This window comes from Myotis nattereri (assembly GCF_964212035.1).
Source record: "Myotis nattereri genome assembly, chromosome: 13".
In the NCBI taxonomy this organism is placed as follows: domain Eukaryota; kingdom Metazoa; phylum Chordata; class Mammalia; order Chiroptera; family Vespertilionidae; genus Myotis; species Myotis nattereri.
Genome location: NC_138088.1, coordinates 45,071,336 through 45,094,070, shown reverse-complemented (window position 1 = coordinate 45,094,070; position 22,735 = coordinate 45,071,336). Strand labels below are relative to the sequence as shown.

General features: G+C 38.2%; 1 protein-coding gene across 1 annotated transcript; it reads left to right on the top strand.

Moving 5' to 3' along the window:
- Nucleotides 1–6,669: 6,669 nt before the first annotated feature.
- On the top strand, nt 6,670–21,703 carry PCGF6 (polycomb group ring finger 6). Its single transcript, XM_081104641.1, has 11 exons — nt 6,670–7,093; nt 7,997–8,096; nt 8,187–8,283; nt 9,090–9,145; nt 9,247–9,306; nt 10,102–10,210; nt 12,237–12,264; nt 15,242–15,340; nt 17,773–17,859; nt 19,208–19,252; nt 20,462–21,703. Exons 1-11 carry the CDS (start codon nt 6,734–6,736, stop codon nt 20,516–20,518), a joined length of 1,098 nt encoding a protein of 365 aa, XP_080960767.1. The 5' UTR covers nt 6,670–6,733; the 3' UTR covers nt 20,519–21,703.
- The last annotated feature ends 1,032 nt before the right edge of the window (nt 21,704–22,735 follow it).

Below are 22,735 nucleotides of genomic sequence, written 5' to 3'. Positions count from 1 at the left end.
CAGACACTGGACACAGCTACCCACTTCTGCAGGATCCACCTTTACCTGCTCTGTCATAGCGTCTGAGCTGAGACTTCAGCTGAGGTTACTTACGCCAAGTAGAGTGGTTTTTCTACTGCACTGTAATAGAGGTAAGTGTATTGAATGCCTGCAAGGCCCACTATTAATTTTTTGTTCTCTTTTCCCCTTCCTTTCTGAGCTCTACTTCCATTCTCCTACACTCTTCTTGGGATGCTTTAAGAGTGTCCATCTGTATTTTGTCCCTTCATAGAAGGGTTACTCTCTCTCTGGATGTTTCTCTTTCTCTTGGATGCTCTTTCATTTCATTCTAATGCAGCGGTTCTCAACCTGTGGGTCGCGACCCCTTTGGCGGTCGAACGACCCTTTCAGGGGTCGCCTAAGACCATCCTGCATATCAGATATTTACATTACGATTCATAACAGTAGCAACATTACAGTTATGAAGTAGCAACGAAAATAATTTTATGGTTGGGTCACAACATGAGGAACTGTATTTAAAGGGCCAGAAGGTTGAGAACCACTGCTCTAATGTATCTAGAATTAGATTTTTTTTCCTCTATATCCTGATTTGCCTTTTATATACCCATTCAATTTGAATTTTTTTTTTCTTGGTTTGGACATTTAGCAAGTATTATATCTATAAATATATCCTCCCCTCTATTTTTCCCTACTCTTGGATTCTTAAGATGTAGGTATTACACTTCTATCCTCTAGGGGGGTTTTTTTGTTTTTTTAATATATTTTATTGATTTTTCACAGAGAGGAAGGGAGAGGGATAGAGAGTCAGAAACATAGATGAGAGAGAAACATCTATCAGATGCCTCCTGCACACCCCCCACTGGGAACGTGCCCGCAACCAAGGCACACGCCCTTGACCGGAATCGAACCCGGGATCCTTCAGTCTGCAGGCTGACACTCTATCCACTGAGCCAAACCGGCCACGGCTATCCTCTAGGTCTTTTAATTTAATATGTTCATGTCTACCTCTCCCCGATACCTCCTAAAAGAGTTTCATAACCTGATTTTTCGGTGCAGTAAGTCATTCTTGGCCTAGATCCATATTGCTACGTAACCCATTTATTGAGCTGTTTACTTCAACCATTATATTTTTTCATAGCATTTTTGAATTAGTTCTTCAAGATTTATTGTTCCTGGCACTTTCCCTCCAGGGAGCACGCCTGTGTCATTCCCTTCCCTTCTCTGTCCCCCACAGGCATAAATCCCCTAACCTCTAAGAGATTCCATGAGATTTGCAACTAGGGGAGCAATGGGCAGTGGCAGCTCATCCCAGACTAACCCCCTGAACTTGTCTCCAAAGTCCCCTCTGACTTCCCAGCGAGCCAGGGCAGCCCAGCCTAGGCTCTCCTTGTTTCACTGTCCTAAGTACATTTTTGCTGTAGCTGATAAATTCTTGCTTGCTTTTCTATACTTCATCTCTTGATTGAAATCTTTTCCCTCAAGAAGACAAGAACCTAGGTCTCCTCATCTCCCTAGTAACACTCGAACCACTTGCCATTTTCCAGGGCATGGCTTGGCTATTTGTAATTGCACTAAAGACTTAAAAAAAATATTTAGAACCCAGCTGTGTGTCTCAGGGCTTGAGCATCGACCTATGAACCCAGAGATCATGGTTTGATTCCTGGTCAGGGCACATGTCTGGATTGTGGACTCAATCCCCAGTGTGAGGCATGCAGGAGGCAGCTAAACAATGTGTCTTACCTCTTATAGCCACAGAGCTGATCCTGTGGGTTGCTGAATTATAATATAATTGCAATATAAGTGGTATTCACAGCCTGACCAGGTGCACTGAATGGGAATGAGAGACACTTACGAATCAAAATGGGGGTTTGGGTGGATGCCAATGACTGAGTTCCCTGACTTACCAAACCCCAAATCCAATGAAATTCTTTTGCCATTAAAAACAATAAAAATGGCCGAAACCGGTTTGGCTCAGTGGATAGAGCGTCGGCCTGCGGACTGAAGGGTCCCGGGTTCGATTCCGGTCAAGGGCATGTACCTGGGTTGCGCACATCCCCAGTAGGGGGTGTGCAGGAGGCAGCTGATCGATGTTTCTCTCTCATCGATGTTTCTAGCTTTCTCTCTCTCCCTTTCTCTCTGTAAGAAATCAATAAAATATATTTTAAAAAAACACAATAAAAATGATTTATTGTTTCTGCTTCAAGTAATCCAGTTGGGGTAATTTTGTTCCCCCCTTCCTCACCCACCCCAGGGGGACATTTAACATACTTCTAGAGACACTTTTGGTTGCCACAACTTGGGGTGGTGCTACTGGCATCTAGCAGGTAGAAGCCTGTAGTGCTGCTAAACTTCCCACAGTGCACAGGACAGCCCTAGCCCCACCACAACAAAGTATTATCGGCCCCAAAATGTCACTAGTACCAAGGTTGAGAAATCCTGATATAACCAATATGAACTCTCTCTCTTTTTTTGTTAATCCTCACCCAAGGATATTTTTCTATTGATTTTTAGAGAGAGTGGGAGGGATGGAGGGAGGTAAGGTGTGAGGGGGAGAGAGAAAGAGAAAGAAACATAAGTATGAGAGACACAATTGGTTGCCTCCTGCACACACCCTGACCAGAGCTGGGGATCGAACCTGCAACTCAGGTATGTGCCCTGGACCAGGAATCAAATCCTAGACCAGGGGTGGGCAACCTTTTTGTGAGTGCGTGCCAAAACCAGCAAAATCTCTGACTCAAAATTCTTCTGCGTGCCAACCCCAATTTTTTGAGAATATGTGACGCCTACTTGATATCTCTTAAGGTGTATGTATGTGAAGAACCTTGAAGAAATAATAAAATTCATTCAAGCAACAAAAACACAGTATATGATGGTGAAAAATACATTTATTTTTTAATGTATACATGTACACTGATAGTCCGACAGAAAACTTTATGACTCCATTTGATATTATCAGTGGGACTTTTGCTGCTGCATCACTGATGACAGAGATTTTACATCAGGTTTATATTTCGTGACCTTCAGAGATATGCACGAGCTACTACTTTCATCCGTCAGGCTACTCCTTACGAGACTTAACAAAATTCATCACTGAGAACAAAGATTCACAAGCGTATGTGGATGAAAACATGGAGAGTAACGCTGTTGCAAAGTTTTTTAAACAGAAAAAATTTTCTGGAATGGCATTCCAAGTCCTCAATAGTTCATTTTCAACACTTCTCTCTGGTACTCCTTTCTCTAATCGCTTTTTTTTCAATGTTTTCCAAGTCAACTCTAAGGTCAATAAATTTCTGCTTCCAAATTGAGCTACTCTGAAATTCAATCAACTGCATTTCAAAGTCAGCCATGTCTATCCATGAAAACATTTGTAAGTTTAGTTCCTCCAGTTTCTTGCTGTCTGGAAACCTCATGAATTTTTGCTGCCTCTTCCAGTTCTCTGAATTTCGCAAATCTTGAGAAGAACTGCTCAATAGTTGACTCGATGATGCTTAAAAACAGCTTTTGAATGCTTTGACAGTCTGTTCTGTCATCTTTTGGGAGGTCTTTGATGTGCCTCTTGAATTTAGGGAAATATATAAATCTCTCACCATCCACATCCCTCTTAAAGACTTCCAGTTTCTTTTCAAAAGCCTTTATGTAACCAAACATAACATCAAGTGTCTTGCCAGTTCCTTGTAATTTAACATTTAAGTCATTCAAATGTTCACAAAAATTGTAAATGGAAGATTATAACGTGTGCCAGCAAAAGTTACTGGCGTGCCATGTTTGGCACGCGCGCCAGGGGTTGCCCACCCCTGTCCTAGACCCTTGGATGCTCTAACTGCTGAGAATACCAACCAGGGCTCTTTTTTTTTTTCTTTGAGGATATGTATTACCTTACTTAAATTACCTTTCTATCTGATGTATTTTATCTGTTTCTCTAGTCTAGGTTGTTCACTTTCTTACTTTAATGGGAGTTGCACCTCCTTCTGCATCTCATTAATTTTCTCCATGAATTTGTATCTGTGGATATCATTTACTTTGGCTGATGTATATACCCAGAGGGAGTGGCTGAAGCCCAGTATTGGGAAAAGGTGAGGGATGCCCCAAAAGGGATTCATTACTCTGTTTGCTAACCCACAGGCACACATGTGCACACACATGTCCTCAGGCTTTCACCGTTTTTACAGATCTTTACGTTAGAGCTGCATAGTACTCCATCTTGTGGATATTCACTTGTTTATTCATTTACTCTCCCATGCATGGGCATTTAGCTGGTTTCCAGTATTGTGCAATTACAGTGTTGTAGTGAACAAGCTTTTGCATATGTATTTTTGTATTTTTGGATTATATCTTCAGAATAAATCCTACATGAGTGATTGGTAGATCAAAAAATAAATGCTGCCCAGAAGTGTGGCTCAGTGGTTGAGCATTGACCCATGGACCAAGAGGTCATGGTTCGATTCCTCGTCAGCACACATGCCCTGGTTATGGGCTTGATCCCCAGTGGGGTTTGTACAGGAGGCAGCTGATTGATGTTTTTCTCTCTTCGGTGTTTCTATCTTGCTATCCTTCTCCCTTCCTCTCTCTCTCTCTAAAAAAAAAAAAAAAAAAAAACATATTTTAAAATAGATAAATTATGGCCTAACCGGTTTGGCTCAGTGGATAGAGCGTCGGCCTGCGGACTGAAAGGTCCCAGGTTCAATTCTGGTCAAGGGCATGTACCTTGGTTGCAGGCACATCCCCAGTAGGAGATGTGCAGGAGGCAGCTGATCGATGTTTCTCTCTCATCGATGTTTCTAACTCTCTATCCCTCTCCCTTTCTCTCTGTAAAAAATCAATAAAATATATTTTTTAAAAAAAGATAAATTATGCACGTTTTCTCAGACATTTCCAAACTGTCCTCCTTAAGATTTCTACCAATTAGCAATCCTATCAGCAGTGTACAAAAGTGACTGTTTACTCACAGTCTCATCACCAGAATGTTTTGTTACTTTTTAATTTTTTTGCCATTCTGATAGGTGGGAATGGTTTATCATCATCACTTAATTTATATAGAGTAAAATTGGATCTTTTTTTTTTTTTTTTTTTGCGTGCAGTTCTGTGAATTTCAACACATAGATTTGTGTAACCACCTCCACTCTCAGGATAAAGAACCATTCCATCACTCTGAAAACTCCCTCATGCTGGCTCTTTGGAATCAAATCCTTCGCCCATCTCTAACCCCATTGATCTTTTCTGTCCCTAAAGTTTCAACCTTTCCAGAATGTCATAAAAATGGAATTATGCAATATGTATAATTCTTGAGACCAGCTTGTTTCACTCAGCATAATGCCTTTGAGATTCATTATTATTTAACTAGAGGCCTGGTGTACAGATTCGTGCACCGGTGAGGTCCCTTGGCCTGGCCTGCAGGGATCCGGCCGAAACCAGCTCTGCGACATCCCCTGAGGGGTCCCAGATTGCAAGAGGGCACAGGCCAGGCTGAGGGACCCCACCAGTGCACGATCGGGGCCAGGGAGGAACTACGGGAGGGCTCGAGAGCGTGTCCGGGCCCATCTGGCCCAGTCCCAATTGGCCAGACCCCAGCAACAAGCTAACCTACCTCTCTGAGTGTCTGCCCCCTGGTGGTTACTGTGCATCATAGCAAGTGGTCGAAAGAAGGGTTGGACAATTAGCATATTAGGCTTTTATTATATAGGATTTCCAATGTTGCATCTGTTTTTTAAAAATATTTTCTTGCCAAAACCGGTTTGGCTCAGTGGATAGAGCATCGGCCTGCGAACTGAAAGGTCCCGGGTTCGATTCTGGTCAAGGGCATGTACCTGGGTTGCGGTCACATCCCCAGTGGGAGATGTGCAGGAGGCAGCTGATCGATGTTTCTCTCTCATGGATGTTTCTGACTCTCTATCTCTCTCCCTTCCTCTCTGTAAAAAATCAATAAAAATATATTTAAAAAAATATTTTCTTATTTGAGAGAGGAAGGGAGAGGGGAAGAAAGAAACATCAATGATGAAAAAGAGAAAAAGGAAAAGAATAAAAAAATAAAAATATGTGAAAAAAAATCAGTGATGAGTGAGAATCATTGATTGGCTGCCTCTTGCACACCTCACACTGGGGATCAAGCCCGAAACCTGGGCCTGTGCCCTGATGGGGAATCGAACCGGGGACCTCCTGGTTCATAGGTCAGCGCTCAGTCACAGAGCCACATCGGCAGGGTTATTTTTTCACCTAGTGAAGAATATCTGGGTTGTGTATTGGTTTCCTAGAGGTGTCAAACAAAGTACCAAATTGTTCATGTGCTAGTGTATAACTATATATACACTGCTAGTGTATAAGGATATAGTGCTCTGTGATCAGTCATGCTGACAAAATATTGCTGTCTGAAAGGGTACCAATTCAGCCGTTTTTAAAAGGCAGTGAAGAGAGCGCCAGCCTTTCAAAAGAAAAATTAGTTTACAACTCTCTTAAACACGTTAAGCGCCATGTCCATCGCCGGTGACTTGTCACTATACTTTCCAGAAAGGAAGACAGAACAGGCTTGGCGCTTAACGCGTTCAGATGCGGCCTGCAAGCCCCGCCCCATACACCTGAGCGGCTCCGCCCACGCCCTGGCTTAGGTGAGGCTCCGTGGACCACATTTCCCAGCGGGCCCTGCAGGTCTCCGCGCCTGCGCACGGCTGCAGAGGCGGCTGGAGCAACTCCCGCGCTATCCAGCCGCCTGGTCGCTGCTCGCCTGGTGTCTGACCTGGGCATGGAGGGGGTCCCGGTGCTGACGAGGGCTAACGCGGCCGCTGCCAAGGCGGAGGGAGCAGCAGCCGTGCCGCCCCCATCGCCCATCTCCCCTCCTGCCCTCACCCCGGCGCCCGCAGCGGGTGAAGAGGATCCGCCGCCTTTGCCCGAGGAGGGGGCTCCGGGCTGCTCGGGCTCCCGGCCCCCGGAGCTGGAGCCGGAGCGCAGCCTGGGCCGCTTGAGGGGCCGCTTCGAGGACGAGGACGAGGAGTTGGAAGAGGATGAGGAGCTGGAGGAAGAAGAGGAGGAGGAGGAGGAAGAGATGAGCCACTTCTCGCTGCGGCTGGAGGGGTGCCGGCCGGAATCCGAGGATGAGGAAGAGGTATTTACAACCCAGGGGCCCGCGCCGCGGCCTCCCGCGAGCCCCCTGCTCGCCCCGGCCGAGCCCTCTGCTCGCCCTGCAGCCGTGGGCACTGGCGTCGACCTCCACCCGCCCTTGCCTTGCCCGCCTGGGCACGTGGCGCGGAGTGGCCTTTCCCGCCCCGATTCCTCGCGGAGTCATTTTGTGAGGTTCCCGCAGGTCACTTAGGCTCGGCGGGCCCGACTTACTGGTTCTCTAATGATTGAAGCTACTGCGTGCCAAGCGGGTGTGCGCCCAGGATACCCCGCTCCTGCCACCCAGGAGCTCCAGTCCGGGCAAACACTTCGCCACCTAGCCAGTCTCTTATTAAGGAGATTTTTTTTGTTGTTTTTTAATGTGGTAGCGCATACTTCTTCATGTTGGGTAATAGTGCACCTAGCCAATCAGAATTACTGTGTTAAACTCAAACCTCCGTATCTGGAAAGTTTGCCCATGTGTAAAGTAACTCATAAAGTAAAATGCCCCTCATCCGGCAAAACACGGTATATCCAAAGGAACGGGGTGTATTTGAAACATTGGTTTATATCGTGTTATTGTAACTTGCAGCCCTTTGAAGGGTTGGAGGTACTGTAACATGTTTTTATGTTGCAAAGTAAGTTACATATTGGTTATAAGGAAATTGTGGGATGATGGTTTTAAAATTTAAGAAGGTAGGCCCTCGCCAGGTAACTCAGTTGGTTAGGGTGTCCTCGCGCTATGCCCAGGTTTGCGGTTAGAGTTCGGTCAGGGCTCATACAAGAAGCAGTCAGTGAATGTATAAATAAGTGGAACAACAAATCTATGTTTCTCTCCCCCTGAAACCAATAAACAAAAATTGAGAAGGCAAGGACTTGTATTTTAAAACTATCTCCATTGCATTTGCAGCGCCTGATTAATCTCTCTGAGCTGACCCCGTACATCTTGTGTTCCATCTGCAAAGGTTACTTCATAGATGCAACTACCATTACAGAATGTCTCCATACGTGTAAGCATATTGTCCACATTTCTGAATCATATATTCAAATTTCGAAATGTCTTGAAAGCATCCTAATGTAAACATTTTCTTTTTCAACAGTTTGTAAAAGCTGCATTGTAAGACATTTTTACTATAGCAACAGATGTCCAAAATGCAACATAGTAGTCCATCAGACACAACCGCTTTATAACATAAGGTAAGAGGAATATATAAGTGCAATTTATATTTTTAAGTATACTTTTTCTAAAAGCTTGAAGTTGTGTTTTGGGGAATATATTCTTGACCCATTGCAAAATTAGAAGAAAGGAAAATATCTATTCTTTAAAGAAACACATATATAGAGTACTTACTGTGTACCAGGCACTGTGATATCTGCTGGGGACTTAATTTTTTAAAAAAAGGAAGCACGGGAATTTTTTTCCTGAAGATTTTAATTGCATCACTCGAGTTAATGAGGCCAGTTTAGGCTTGTCATTTTCAGTATATTTAGAATTCTACTTTCTAAAAGTGATACCTGAAAAAAACTGGCCTCTTTAGAATAGCCTATCTGTCATAGGTCATTGTGGCTTGTTAATCAGATTTTCAGTTCATGATCAGTTTCCTAAGGAAAGAAAAATACCAAACGTGGATTGCCTTAGTTTGTTCAGCAAATACTATGACGTTTTCACTACCTCCATAGACGAGTGCTTTGCAGATGATACACAGAAGTTCAAAATACAGTATCTGCCTTTAAGCTTACATTCTTATCAAGGGAATAAAAACAGCACACATGGAACAATTTAGCAAACTGTTGAAGAATCTTTGATTACTTATAATTATGATTACATATAATTCCTTGAGGTTCTCTTAGATGAGCCATGAGTGTGACTTAAAAGTAACTCACCTCTAAGAAAGGAGATACCCACTCCCAAGAGAAAACAGTACTTACAAAGCATCATTCACTCTGTACCAAAATACATTTTTCTGAATTCTGAGGTATTCTCCATCCTTTCCTTTTATTAGGTTGGACCGGCAGTTACAAGACATAGTGTACAAATTAGTGATCGATCTAGAGGAAAGTAAGTTTATTTTATTACATAGTTATGAATCCCAGAATCTCTACTGACTCTACTAGTTACATTTAAAGTGTAATTTAGTCTGTGTTTTATCATTTTTTTAGGAGAAAAAAAGCAAATGCATGATTTCTATAAAGAAAGAGGTCTAGAAGTACCTAAACCTGGTAAGTTTGGGTGTATACTACCATGTATGTATACATTAAAGAACACTGTAATGATAGCAGGTTATTTTATGATCAAAGAGAGAAACATTTTAAACGTAATGATATGGTATAATCCAATTTAATTATTTATAAGAATTAAAAAGTACAGGCTCTGGAGCTGAATTGTCTGAGTTTAATCCTAACTCTACCATGTGAGCTGTATGACTTTGGCAAATTACTTCAGTGTCTCAGTTTCCTCAATACAAAGCACTTAAAACAGTGCCTGGAACATAGTAACTGCTCAAACATTAGTTTGAATGATGATGGTAATGTCACAGTATGGAAGTGAGGTGGATTTGAGTTTAAGTCCGGGTTCTTCCACTTACTATGTGGATGACTTTAGGCAAATTGCCTAATCTCACTAAACGGTAATCTGTTTCTTTACAGTTAAAAAAAAAAGTAGCAATAGTATCCATGCCATGGAATTATAACAAGGATTAAATGAAATGATGTATATAAAGTGCTGAGCATGAATGAGTCCTGAGCCTCCTGGCACATAGTGCTTGTTTAGGGTTATTTACAACTGTTGCTGTTACAATGAGTTCTCTCTCTCTGCTCCTGATAAACCAGCCGCCACATGTCTGCCTTCCATTGTGGATTGGTCCCCAGGCTTGCCTCTAATTTCACTGGCTATAGATTGAGTTCTTTATGATCTTGTAGTTAACATAGTTATAATACCTGTGCAATTACTTTTCAGAGATCTCAATTTATGAAATTTTTATTCTAACTCAGCTTTTTTGTTTGGCTATCAAATAGCTGTTCCACAGCCAGTCCCATCAAGCAAAGGAAGATCTAAAAAAGCCTTAGAATCAGTGTTTCGGATTCCACCTGAACTTGATATGTCTTTATTACTAGAATTCATTGGGTGAGTACCCTAAACCTTTCTACCTCTTAACCTTAAAATAAAAAATGTTTAAAGTCCCAACTGTTATGAAATCATCCTGAACTTAAGTAAAATCAAATTTTTCTGATTTCCTTTTAAAAATTATTTATGAAATATTTAAGACTTAGAAAAAGATCTAATACCCACTTGTATCTCCACCATCGGACTTAAGAAATAAACCATGCCCTAACGAGTTTGGCTCAGTGGATAGAGCGTCGGCCTGCAGACTGAATGGTCCCAGGTTTGATTCCGGTCAAGGGCATGTACCTTGGTTGCGGGCATATCCCCAGTAGGGGGTGTGCAGGAGGCAGCTGATCGATGTTTCTCTCTCATGGATGTTTCTAACTCTCTATCCCTCATCCTTCCTCTCTGTAAAACAATCAATAAAATATATTTTAAAAATAAAAATAAAAGAAATAATGCTAAGATGGCAGAAGCCTCTTGGCTACCTGTTCCTGTTCACTCTACTTTCCCTTAGAGTTTGATAACCACACTCCTAAAAGTAATGCTTGTCATTCCCCTGCATTTTTTATGTATTTGCCAGTGTATCTATTCCCAAGCAATATATAGAATTGTTTTTGCCCATTTAAAAACTTCAAATGGCCTGGATGGTGTGGCTCAGTGGTTGAGCATCAACTCAACGTACTAGGACAGTGGTCAGCAAACTGCGGCTCGCGAGCCACATGCGAGAGGGCACTCTGCAAAGTTGCTGCTGTACAGGGTGTGGGAAGCAAACACAAGTGTGCAGAAAAATAGATTCAGAGTCAACAGTTCCCCAGCAACAACATAACCCACAGCTGAAGGTGGAATCACACAGCCCCACGAGGAATCGGGCTCCCTCCTCTCTGGTTTCAGGGTGTGCCACCCGAGAACCACCGCTGCCAAGTCACTGTAGCTCAGCAGCTCCTGTGTTAAGCGTCTGCCCCTTGGTGGTCAGCGCACGTTATAGCGACCAGTCGGACAATTGGACACTTAGCATATTAGCCTTTTATATATGTAGATATCCTAAAAAGTTAAGATTTCTAATAAATAACCATGACTTCCCCAAAGCTGTTGATGCACCATGCAAAGCTGCATTACTAGCCAGATCCAGTGCAAGGACATATAATAAGACAGTTTTGATATGTCCAAATCTAACAACTTTAGTAGTTCTGAAATTGGAAACTCCTATAAGATACTATTGCATGTTCCAACAGCTTTGCCAGAAAAGAAACACAGAGATAATGGAATGGGTTTTTCAATAAAGGGCAACAACAAAAATAAATAAATAAATAAAAAGAAAGGAAAGAAAAAAAGAATATCATTTTAACTTCTGGAAATATACGAAGTAGTATAGCCCCGCCAGTGTGGCTCAGGTTGAGTGTCAACCTATGAACTAGGCCAGTGATGGCGAACCTTTTGAGCTCGGCATGTCAGCATTTTGAAAAACCCTAACTTAACTCTGGTGCCGTGTCACATATAGAAATTTTTTGATATCTGCAACCATAGTAAAACAAAGAGTTATATTTTTGATATTTATTTTATATATTTAAATGCCATTTAACAAAGAAAAATCAACCAAAAAAATGAGTTTGCGTGTCACCTCTGACGCACGTGTCATAGGTTCGCCATCACTGAACTAGGCGGTCACAGTTCAATTCCTGGTCAAGGCACATGCCCAGGTTGTGGGCTTGATCCCCAGTGAGGGGCATGAAGGAGGCAGCTGATCAATGATTCTCTCTCATTTATGTTTCTATCTCCCTTTCCCTTTCTCTCTGAAATCAATAAAAATATTTAAAAAACAAAACAAAAACAAAGTAGTATAAAATACCACTGCCTTTTTTTACCACTAGGTGGCAGAAATGACAATTAACTACATTTGTTTCTATCCTACAGGGTTAGGTATCCATGCTTTTTAAAATTAAAGTGATGTTCTTTAAATGTTTATATTAATGTTATTTTTCTGTGTTAGGTGGTTAAACATATAGTTTAAAGTATTTTATTGATTAATTTTGCTTTAATTTTTCAGTGCTAATGAAGGCACAGGACATTTTAAGGTATTTTACTTTTATTTTTCATTTACTTTACAAGAGGACCCTGTAACAAGTTTAAGAATCAGATATGCAATCGTATGGTGATTGTCTTCAGTTGCAATAAAGAGTGTTTTATAATTAAAAGTTTTTGAAATATGAAGTACATTCAGTAATGCTCTCACAATAGGTTTATGAGAAAATAGTTACTAAGTAGGAAATTGTTATTAATTCAGACTGTAGTCTAAGGAAGAATAAGTGAGTAACTTTCAAAAGTCTAAAGATAAATGTTATCTTAATTTGGTGATAAAAAATGTTTCAAAGCATTTTTTACATAGTTGGCATTTAGAGTTAAGTATGAGCTTAAAATTTCATTTGCATGTAACATTTTTAGCTCAAGTTAACTTGCCCCAACTTGTAACTTGGCAAGCTTATTGTTTTTCTTTTAATCCTATATTTATAGTGGAGTTCTAGTTACAGATTTTGATATTTTAACTCAGTATTCTCTACTACCTAAAAAGATGTGTTTATATCTTATCTTTGAATTCAAATAAATATATCTGACTAGAATGATTCCTGGTTATTAAACTTTTCACCATGTATTTTCTATAGCATGAAAATTATAAACCTATTTGTTCAATTTAAAAGCAGTAATTTAGTTTAGAAAAGTTTTTAAGCTTTTAATCATGCAAATATCTTAACATACTGAAAAGTAGGTAAAATAAAACTTTCATGAATGCATCACCTAGCTTTACCAATAAACTATGACCAATTTAATGTCATATACCTCCATCTACTTACCTTCCTTCTGGTATTATTCTGTAACAAATCCCTATCATTTTGCTACTTCATTTGTAAATATTTCCGTATTCTTAAAAAATATCTTTTTTTAATGACCATGTATCATACCAAAAAAAGTTACAAAAATGCAGTATCATGAAACATAAAAATACAGTGTCAGAACTATTCTAGATTAAAGGAGATGACAGAAATATGACAATAAAGTGCAATATATGATCCTTCATTAGCAATAACTCTTAAATGCTTCCTATTCTGGGCACCCTCTCTGCTAGTGCCTGAAAAACACTGCCAGGAATTGTTACATACATCATATTACTTTCCTCATGATAATTCTATGAGATAGAGCCATTATCCCTATTTACAAATGGGAACATGGAGGCGCAGAAAGGTTCAACAACTTACCCAAAGATTTATAGCTAGAAAATTACAGAACCAGGGTTTAAACCCAGGTAGTCAGCCTGTCTTTGGAATACCTGCACTTAACATCTGTACTATCTGCTACATTAAGGTAATAAGGGATAGCTCTATTGTCAGGGAAGGTCTCCAGAAACCAAACTACAGCCCTGGCTGGTGTGGCCCAGTTGGTTGGGACATCCGCCTGTGCAATGAGAGGTTGCCAGTTCAATTCCCTGTCTGGGCACATGCCCGGTTGTGGGCTCGATCCCCAGCAGGGGGCATGCAGGAGGCAGCTGATTGATGTTTCTCTTTCCCTCTTTCTTCCTCTCTGAAATCAACAAAATGATATTAAAAGAAAAGAAAGCTGAGCACTGTCATAGGGAAAAAAAACATATGCCTCACCTGCCTAGATTCTCTTGGTAGCCATTCTGGGCACCCTCTCTGCTAGTGCCAGAAAAACACTGCTCAAGTTTTTTAGTTCAGATTACCTCGACTTTTCATTTGCATTAGATAGAATCCTTAAAATGTCCTCAAAGAGAGTGACTGGATAAGTATTAGTTTCTATGTCTTTCCATCTGTTACCTCAGACCAGATTCCAGCTATGTATGTCTAGATGTTAATCTTTTTATTTTCCACTTACAAAAGAAAGTTCTTTATTACAGAAAATTTCAAACATACAAAAGTAGACAGAATCTATAATAATAAAAGCATAATATGCTAATTAGACCGGATGACCTTCCGGATGAAGCTGGGGCTGCGAGGGCCGGGGCAGCCGCCGCAGCGGTGGGGGCCAAGCCCCTTGCATGAGTTTTCATGCATTAGCCCGCTAGTAGTATAATTAATACCCATGTACACATCACTCAAATCATTATAAACTTATGGCCAATCTCATTTCATCCATGCCTTCACCACTTCTCTTATTCTCATATATTTTGAAGCAAATCCCAGACTATATCTCAGTGTATAATTCAGTTTGTTTCTAAAAGATAAGAACTTTTGACAAACATAATAATGATACTAATATTTTAAAAATTAATAGTAATACCATAATCAAATATCCACATTCTATTTAAATTTCCTACATTGTCTCATTAAAATTGTTTTATAGAGCCGAAACTGGTTTGACTCAGTGGATAGAGCGTCGGCCTGCGGACTGAAGGGTCCCAGGTTCGATTCCGGTCAAGGGCATGTACCTGGGTTGCGGGCATATCCCCAGTAGGAGATGTGCAGGAGGCAGCTGATCGATGTTTCTCTCTCATCGATGTTTCTGGCTCTCTATCTCTCTCCCTTCCTCTCTGTAAAAAATCAATAAAATATATTAAAAATAAATAAATAAATAAATAAATAAAATTGTTTTATAGATTAGTGTAAATCAGTATCCAAATAAGATTCATACCTTATACTAGTGATTGGTTGATATATCTCTTATTTATAACCCTTACATCTTTTTTTAGTCTAGCAGTTTCGCCTTCATCTTTTTTTTCCTTAGAATCTTTTTGTTGAAGACACCTGGTTTTAGACATTTAATGTCACTCTGTCAATAAATTTCCCTTTACGTTTTATTGTTGATGAGGTAGTAAAATAAACCAGTAAACCTTTCTATTAAAAAATTGTTAATATACCTTTCAGAGGGGGAAAATTAAACAGAAAGTTGTTTTTTTCTTTGATAGATAAACTAACACAAATTTTGTAGTAATTTTCATAAATCTGTTGAATCATCTTTGCTATAAAATCTGCTTTAGGGTTTATACATTTATGTATACTTAATCTGAAAATATTTGTTTACTCATGCATTTATTTTTTGTAGCCATTGGAAAAGAAGTTTGTCCGAGTTTCAGGAGAAGCAACTATTGGGCATGTAGAAAAATTTCTCAGAAGAAAAATGGATCTTGATCCAGCTTGTCAGGTAGAGTACATTTGTGTAAAAGGACAGGTAAAGATGTGAGATTACCTTAGAAAGAATTGTCTCTAGGATTTCATGCAGTGGCTTTTGTCTTATGATATTGTAGATATTGTATATGCCAACTGATACTGGTACTCAGCGTTCCCATGCCAGCTTCAATCACATTTGACTTACTGTCTATTTCTCCCTGCCATTGATATCATATATAAGACACCTAGAAAAGTGAAATACCTATCTATTATAGACCCTATTCATTTTTTTAAGGATTGAGAGTATTTCCTATTCTAACTATATAATACTTGTTATTGTAAAATGAAAACCTCAATCCTAATGTATTTTTTAACATAAAGTGTAATTATACTCATAGATCTAATGTGGGCCAGTGAAAATGCACATTTATATAATTTTGCTGTTTCATTAGTCAAATTTAAAAGGGATTTTTGTTCATCATGTGTAAAATTTCACAGAATAATTTTTATTTAAAATGTCTATTTGCTCTTTAGTAAATTAATAGATATTTTAAAGCTGGCTCAAATTTTGCTGGTGTTTTTACTACCAATATCTATTCTACTAAATATATATTAAATATATTAAATCCAATGAAATGTGACTTCTCTTACCGAGCTTGACATAATACTGGCTTATCTCATGCATCTGAAGTTTTTCACGTTGTAGCCATAACATATTTGAGGTTATTCTTAGTCTTTTGGTTAAAAATAGATAGCTATTTAGAGACTTCTGGACAAAGTATTGTGAACAATCCCATAACAGTCTATTGTTTCTAAAAGCATAAATCATAAGACTTGAACCTGATTTTATAGAATTAACATAGCATGCAAAAGCGCTTTTTCTAGGATATAGATTATATCCTCTGGCTAGATATTGATCAGAGCATAATTACCATTTATAAGTTTCACATTTGGTGTTTTAAGAAATTTAGTTGCCAGAGCTCTAAATTGGTTATATTGTGTAAAAGTGTGACTTTTTTCTTCATATCATAGAATTCAAGGCTTTTAGCATTTTGAAATAAAATGATAAAAAATTTGTTCAACCTTTAATTTTCTTTGTCAGCTCTTGGCTCTGTAGTTAATTTCTTTTCTATTCAGGTACTATACAACTGGTAACATTCATAAATTACCATTTCACCAAAATGTTAAAATAATGGAACAGAATTGTCAAATATGCAGACTTGTTAACTTATGTCTAAAATTATTAAACCTTGTAAATACAAAAGAAGTAAAAAGAGTTACTTCTATTTTAAGCAAAACATGGAGCTAGTTAACCATTAACGTAAAATTCTTGGTGTAGCCAGTCACTTGGCCTGCTATGCTGATCTTTCAACCAGTTCGTTCCAGGTAGGAAATGTTTGCTTTGTTTGCAGACATCTGACCTTCATATATGGTTATTTACTAGCAGGAATGAATGGTTACTAGAGGACTGTTAAATGATGAACTACCTTTAAAGTTATTTGTGGCAGATCAAAATAAAAAGAGAAGACAGTGCTGAAAGACAGATTGTGCACACATTGTATTTGTGTTAATAAAACCATAAAATCTTGCAAAAAAAAAAAAGTATTATGAGCTAGGAGGCAACAGGACATGGTAACTGATTGAATGTGAGAAGAAAGGAAAAGGAAATTTTGGAATCAGAGGTGATATTCTGGCTTAGAGGACAAGGAGAAATTTCATGCCATAAACCAAATAAGGATGTTAGGAGATGGAGCAAATTAAGATATATATAAAATTAGTAATAAGACTGTTGAGGAACTGATCCCATTTAAGGCAGTGGGAAAGGAGCACTCAATGAAAGAGAGAGAAGTTAAAAATTTGCTTTTCTATCTTAGCAAGTAAGTATACTGAAATTTTATTACATTATACTATATAACTGTATAACAATATTCTTTCTAGAGTATTCTGTATAAAAGTAGATTTGTCTTAGAGCTGTGACATTACTAAAGGGCTAAGAAGACCTCATTAAGATTATTCCATCCATAAAAAAGGTCCCTTCATGTATACTTTACTGTTAGACTTTCCACTGTTGGGAAATGAGATATACCTTCTAAGAGAATTATTCAAATATATAAGGATTGCCCTTTTAAACATTAATACACTTAATAATTTTATATTGGAACTATTTAAAAATATACTTTTCTGCACATTATGCTAAATACATCAAATGTGATTTAACTTGTTCTCAGAGATTCGAGGAAATCATGTTGATTACTGGCTGTCCTGTGCTGTTACCTGCTATGTCCTCTGATGCTCTTTTCATTATTTACTCTTATAAAAAATTTCTAACATCTTTCTTGAGAGTGTTTGATCCATCTAAAATAAAACAGCTAAGTGTAGTATGGAAATAATTATGTTGATTTTTCCTAATTTTTTCATATGGTTTTTTTTAAGCAGTAAAGCATCTAATACTTTCTCTGCCTGTAGGTAGATATCATTTGTGGTGATCACTTGTTGGAACGATATCAAACTCTAAGGGAAATTCGACGTGCTATAGGTGATGCAGCAATGCAGGTAGGTCTTGGACTTTATCATATTTAGTGTCTAACAGGCAAGTTATTTGATGAAAAAAAAAGTTCCATGTTATCAATAAAATTCTAATAAATATTCTACAACTTTCTTAAAATTACCTGCACTATAAGTAATAAACTAAAATTTATTGAATGCTAACTGTTGGGCAATTTTTTAAATGGTTTATATGGATTAGCTCTTTTATTCCTCATAATTCTATGGCATAAGTATTCTTTTCTTCCTATTTTATTTTTTTATTAAAATATAGTTAATATATGCCCTGACCGGTTTGGCTCAGTGCATAGAGCGTTGGCCTGCAGAGTCAAGGGTGCCGGGTTCGATTCCAGTCAAGGGCGTGTACCTTGGTTGCGGGCACATCCCCAGTGGGGAGTGTGCAGGAGGCAGCTGATCGATGTTTCTAACTCCCTCTCCCTCTCCCTTCCTCTCTGTAAAAAAAATCAATAAAAATATATTTTAAAAAAATAAATAAAATATAATTAATAGCCGAAACCGGTTTGGCTCAGTGGATAGAGCGTCAGCCTGCAGACTGAAAGGTCCCAGGTTTGATTCCGGTCAAGGGCATGTGCCTGGGTTGTGGGCACATCCCCAGTAGGAGATGTGCAGGAGGCAGCTGATCGATGTTTCTCTCTCATCGATGTTTCTAACTCCCTATCCCTCTCCCTTCCTCTCTGTAAAAAAAATCAATAAAAATATATTTTTAAAAAATAAATAAAATATAATTAATATTTAATATAAATTATTTTCATTAAATAGAAGGAAGCCAAGTTACAGAAAGGATATGTAGTAACTTGCTCACAGTAAGTTAGTGAGTGAGCCACGGCTCAAAATGCAGGCAGTTTGATTCTAGAGGCCTTTGCTCTTTTTTCTCTGTCTTCATACTACAATAGAACTTTGAAGACCACTGGGCAAATATTTCTGCAAGGACATTTTTGTATAATGTGAAATCTCCAAGTGATCGCTGGCCAGGCCTGGGGACCCTACCCGTGCATGAATTTCACGTACTGGGCCTCTAGTAAATAATATTTATATATTAATATACATTTATATGGAATTTAAGTATAATGGACATATAGATATAAATTTGAATTATAACTAATCTGATAAAATGTGATTTTATAATGTGTTGAAGTTTTGTGGTTTTGAAATAGCTTGTAAGCTGTATTTTCAGTTTTGTATCTCTACATATCAATATATTATTTTGCAAATGTTTTTCTTTCTGAAATGTAATTATGCAAAAATTTTTTATCTAAAATGTAATTTGTATTCATGTAAAAATGTTAATAGAATCTTTCTATTTGTGTTATAATACAAATTCATTTACTTTGATTAGGCTAATTGGTCTAGAGCAGATCTGATGCTCCATGGGCCAAACATGGTATGGAATTATGCTTTATTTGACTTATTTTGTGTTCTAAATTATTTGAATTTAAATCCCTTTAACTAGGCATGTGTTCTCTGATTTACTGCTGATCTCAACATTCCTTATTGACTTACATGCTTAACTTACATGTTCATTTGTTACTTTCCTGGCCCTTGTGGGCATTTGAATTTGTGAGTCTTTTTCTAGAATTCTGGTGAGTTTTCATTAGAGTTGCCAGGAACAGAAACCAGATTGCAATGAGTTGAGCGGTGAATGAGAAATAAGGAAGTAGAGCCATGGAAAAGCTTAGCAAAGAAGAAAAAGAGTTATAGCTAGAGCAGGATTGGAAATGCAAGGCATGCATTCCGTCACTCCTCTTCTTTGTTGCTCAAAGTAGGCCAATTGCTTGTGGCACACTTTCCCAATGAGTCTTTCTTTCTTTTTTTTTTTTTTTTTTTTTAAGCTAGTTTCATAATAGATTAGGAAATAGTACCTTAAAAAGTTGGATTGCTTGCTGGATGCAGCCTTGGTAAGAACACAAAGAATTAGGACCTGATAATACGATAGGAGATAGACCCAAAAAAGCAGATAAAAAGACTCAGAAGTACAGTATCTGGAGTCATTTAGTATAGGGTTAAGTTTTCCAACACCCCCTGAGTGAGGACAGCGCTGTGTTACAACCCAGTATAATTACTGTTCATAATGAAGACTCTAGATATCAAAAGTTAAATTGTACTGAACAGTTTTTAAGGAAGAAGTAAACTACATGATATATTTAATGGATAAGAGTTCCAAAGTTTTCCCACTTATACTATTAGTGAGCTGCACTTACGTGGAAATGAATATTTAGCAGATCCATGATGCTTGCTAATAACTGAGTCTTTTTTTAGGGAAGCCCAATGCCTGGATGGCCTGTTTAGTCTGTGTAGAAGGAAAGGCATATTTCTTTTCGTTCTTTTTGGAGGACTGTTTAGCCATAAACAACTCGGGCTAACTATGGATACCTGGTAGTTTCAGAATTGTCTCCTGAGAGTTATTAAAAGGCATATTGACAGGGAATGTAGGTGATGAGGTGAGTGAATAAACAAGTTTATTTATCTTGGACCCTTTATATTCTTTAAAGAATTTCACATTAGTGTTGGGTTATGAAAAACAAACCATCTTTGATTTGATTATTTACATAACTATTTCAAATAACTGCAAAACACTTTTATTTCTTTTCAGGATGGTCTTCTGGTCCTTCATTATGGTCTTGTGGTTTCTCCTCTGAAAATTACTTGAAGATTCTAAGAGTATCAGGAGGGAGGAGAGAAACAAAATAAGGTGGCTTCTGCAGGCTTGCATCTCACCAAAGATTTTTATGAAACGTTATTGCTGCCATTTTGTGCTAAGACATAACATCTGTTTTCAGCACCAAGCATCATAATATTTATAAGTACAACTTGGAATGCTAGAATGTATCTGTTTTACTAGCAACTATATAGAAAAAGCATCCATAGCTCAGGGGGAAATTTTCAAAGTACTGAATTTTTAAATTTCTTGTGATTTCAAATACTTCAATGATTTTGCTTCCTAATCTTTTATGTAAATCAGTTACTACTTCCTTCATTGAGCTATATCCTTTTTAAGTTGATGGTTTGGATTCGACTCTCTGGGATGGTATCAATAGGGCAGGAAGGAAGTATACTTTTGAAATGAAGATTCAAAGCCAGTCTTTGTTAAACTATACAGACTGTACCCCTAAAACAAAGACCAAAACTATAAACTATCGGTCACTTTTGTGTGTTGCCATCGTATTTTGAACTTGTTTTTTTTTGTTTGTTTGTTTGTTTGTTTTTTCTTTTTTTACCAGCAACACTACTAAAGAGTTGTTACTCACTTCTAAACAGGATAAATTACCGTTATTCCATGTGAGGAGACTATCTCCTGAATGGCTTATGGCCCATACCATAAGCCTTCAGTATAATAAAAACTTCTTTAACATATCTTGCAACAAGGCGTGCCTCTTTGCAACAGATTTTTATTTCTAGAAAGTTAATTTGATTAGCATTCATTTCATTTGAGTACATAGTATGATAAACAATACCTTGTAATGGCACTGCTTATGAAAGTAATAAAGATTTTGAGAAGTTTACAGAATACTTATTCATTTTTTCCTCAGCAAGTCAGTTTAATGTTCATTTTTCCATTACTTTGTCACTGGGACAAAGAATACGGGTGTTTGAGACCTCACTCACTTGTATATAGATTTCAGTTTTAAACATTATTTTGCCTAAGATTAGCATTTTGATAGCTTCCTAAAATAAATATTTTGTAGACCCTGTTTCACTACAAAATTTGCAATTCTGCATAGAAACAATTACAACTGGGTAAAAATTGGCAATTGTTTTATACAAAATTTGTTAATTGTGTATAAGTTTCTTCTAACATTTAATAAAAAGTTTAAATAAAAATTTATTTTAACCTATTTTGAAATGTTTGTGCTTATTGTGGATTAGAAAAACAACAACAACCAAAACTGTTTAAGAGATGAGGTATTGAATCAAAGTTGAGTTTTGCTGTCAAATAGATATTTTATAAATTTCGTTACCTTAACTAATTATATTAGATGCTGTTATTTGACAATGGGCAGAATAGCAACTATGGAATTCATTGCCCCTTAAATATTTTTTGCACAAATTACTTAATATTTTTACTCTTGTCCCATGTTAACATATGTGTGTCAGGGATTCCCCAAGACGATGCTCAGGTTCAGTGGTTCACTAGAAGGACTCATGGAGCCCAGAAAAGCTATTATTTTCATATTTATAGTCTATTAGAGTGAAGGATACAGATTAAAATCAGCAAATGGAAAAGTCACATAGGGCAGAGTCTCGGAGAAACCAGGCACAGACTTCAGTTGTCCTTTCTCCGTGAAGACGCAGGGACAGTTTAATTCTCCCAGCAGTGGTATGTGGCATATACAAAGTGTTGCCAACCAAGGAAGTTCACCTGAGCCTGAGTGTTCAGGGTTTTTTGTTGTCATTTAATGTATTTTTATTGATTTCAGAGAGGGAAAGAGAGATAGAAACTTCAATGATGAGAGAGAATCATTGATCGACTGCCTCCTGCACACTCCACACTGGGGATCAAGCCTGCAACCCACACATGTGCCCTGACTGGGAATTGAACCGTGACCTCCTGGGTCATAGGTCGACGCTCAACCACTGAGCCAGGCTGTGTCCAGGGTTTTTACTGGGAGTCCATCACATGGGCATGCAGTGCCCATGTGATTGATTCAGCCATTGAGACCCAGCACTTGCCCAGTGGTCAAACTGATACAGCATGTCCTGGGGCCCCAGGTATAAGAAAACAGGCATTTATCATAAATCATATTGTTAGCATAAACTTTTTGTGTGGCCCACGGTCTTAGGCATACAAAAGACAGGATATTCCAAGGGCTCAGAACTTATAAATTACATTAACATGGAAAAATACTTATTTTTAAGTAAAATATTA

Excerpts from the sequence above, each read along its gene's own strand:
- PCGF6 (XM_081104641.1), top strand. The coding sequence starts at position 6,734 with ATGGAGGGGGTCCCGGTGCTGACGAGGGCTAACGCGGCCGCTGCCAAG. Across the intron at positions 9,307-10,101 it reads TCTAGAAGTACCTAAACCTG|CTGTTCCACAGCCAGTCCCA; the intron begins GTAAGTTTGGGT and ends GCTATCAAATAG. Across the intron at positions 10,211-12,236 it reads TTATTACTAGAATTCATTGG|TGCTAATGAAGGCACAGGAC; the intron begins GTGAGTACCCTA and ends TTAATTTTTCAG.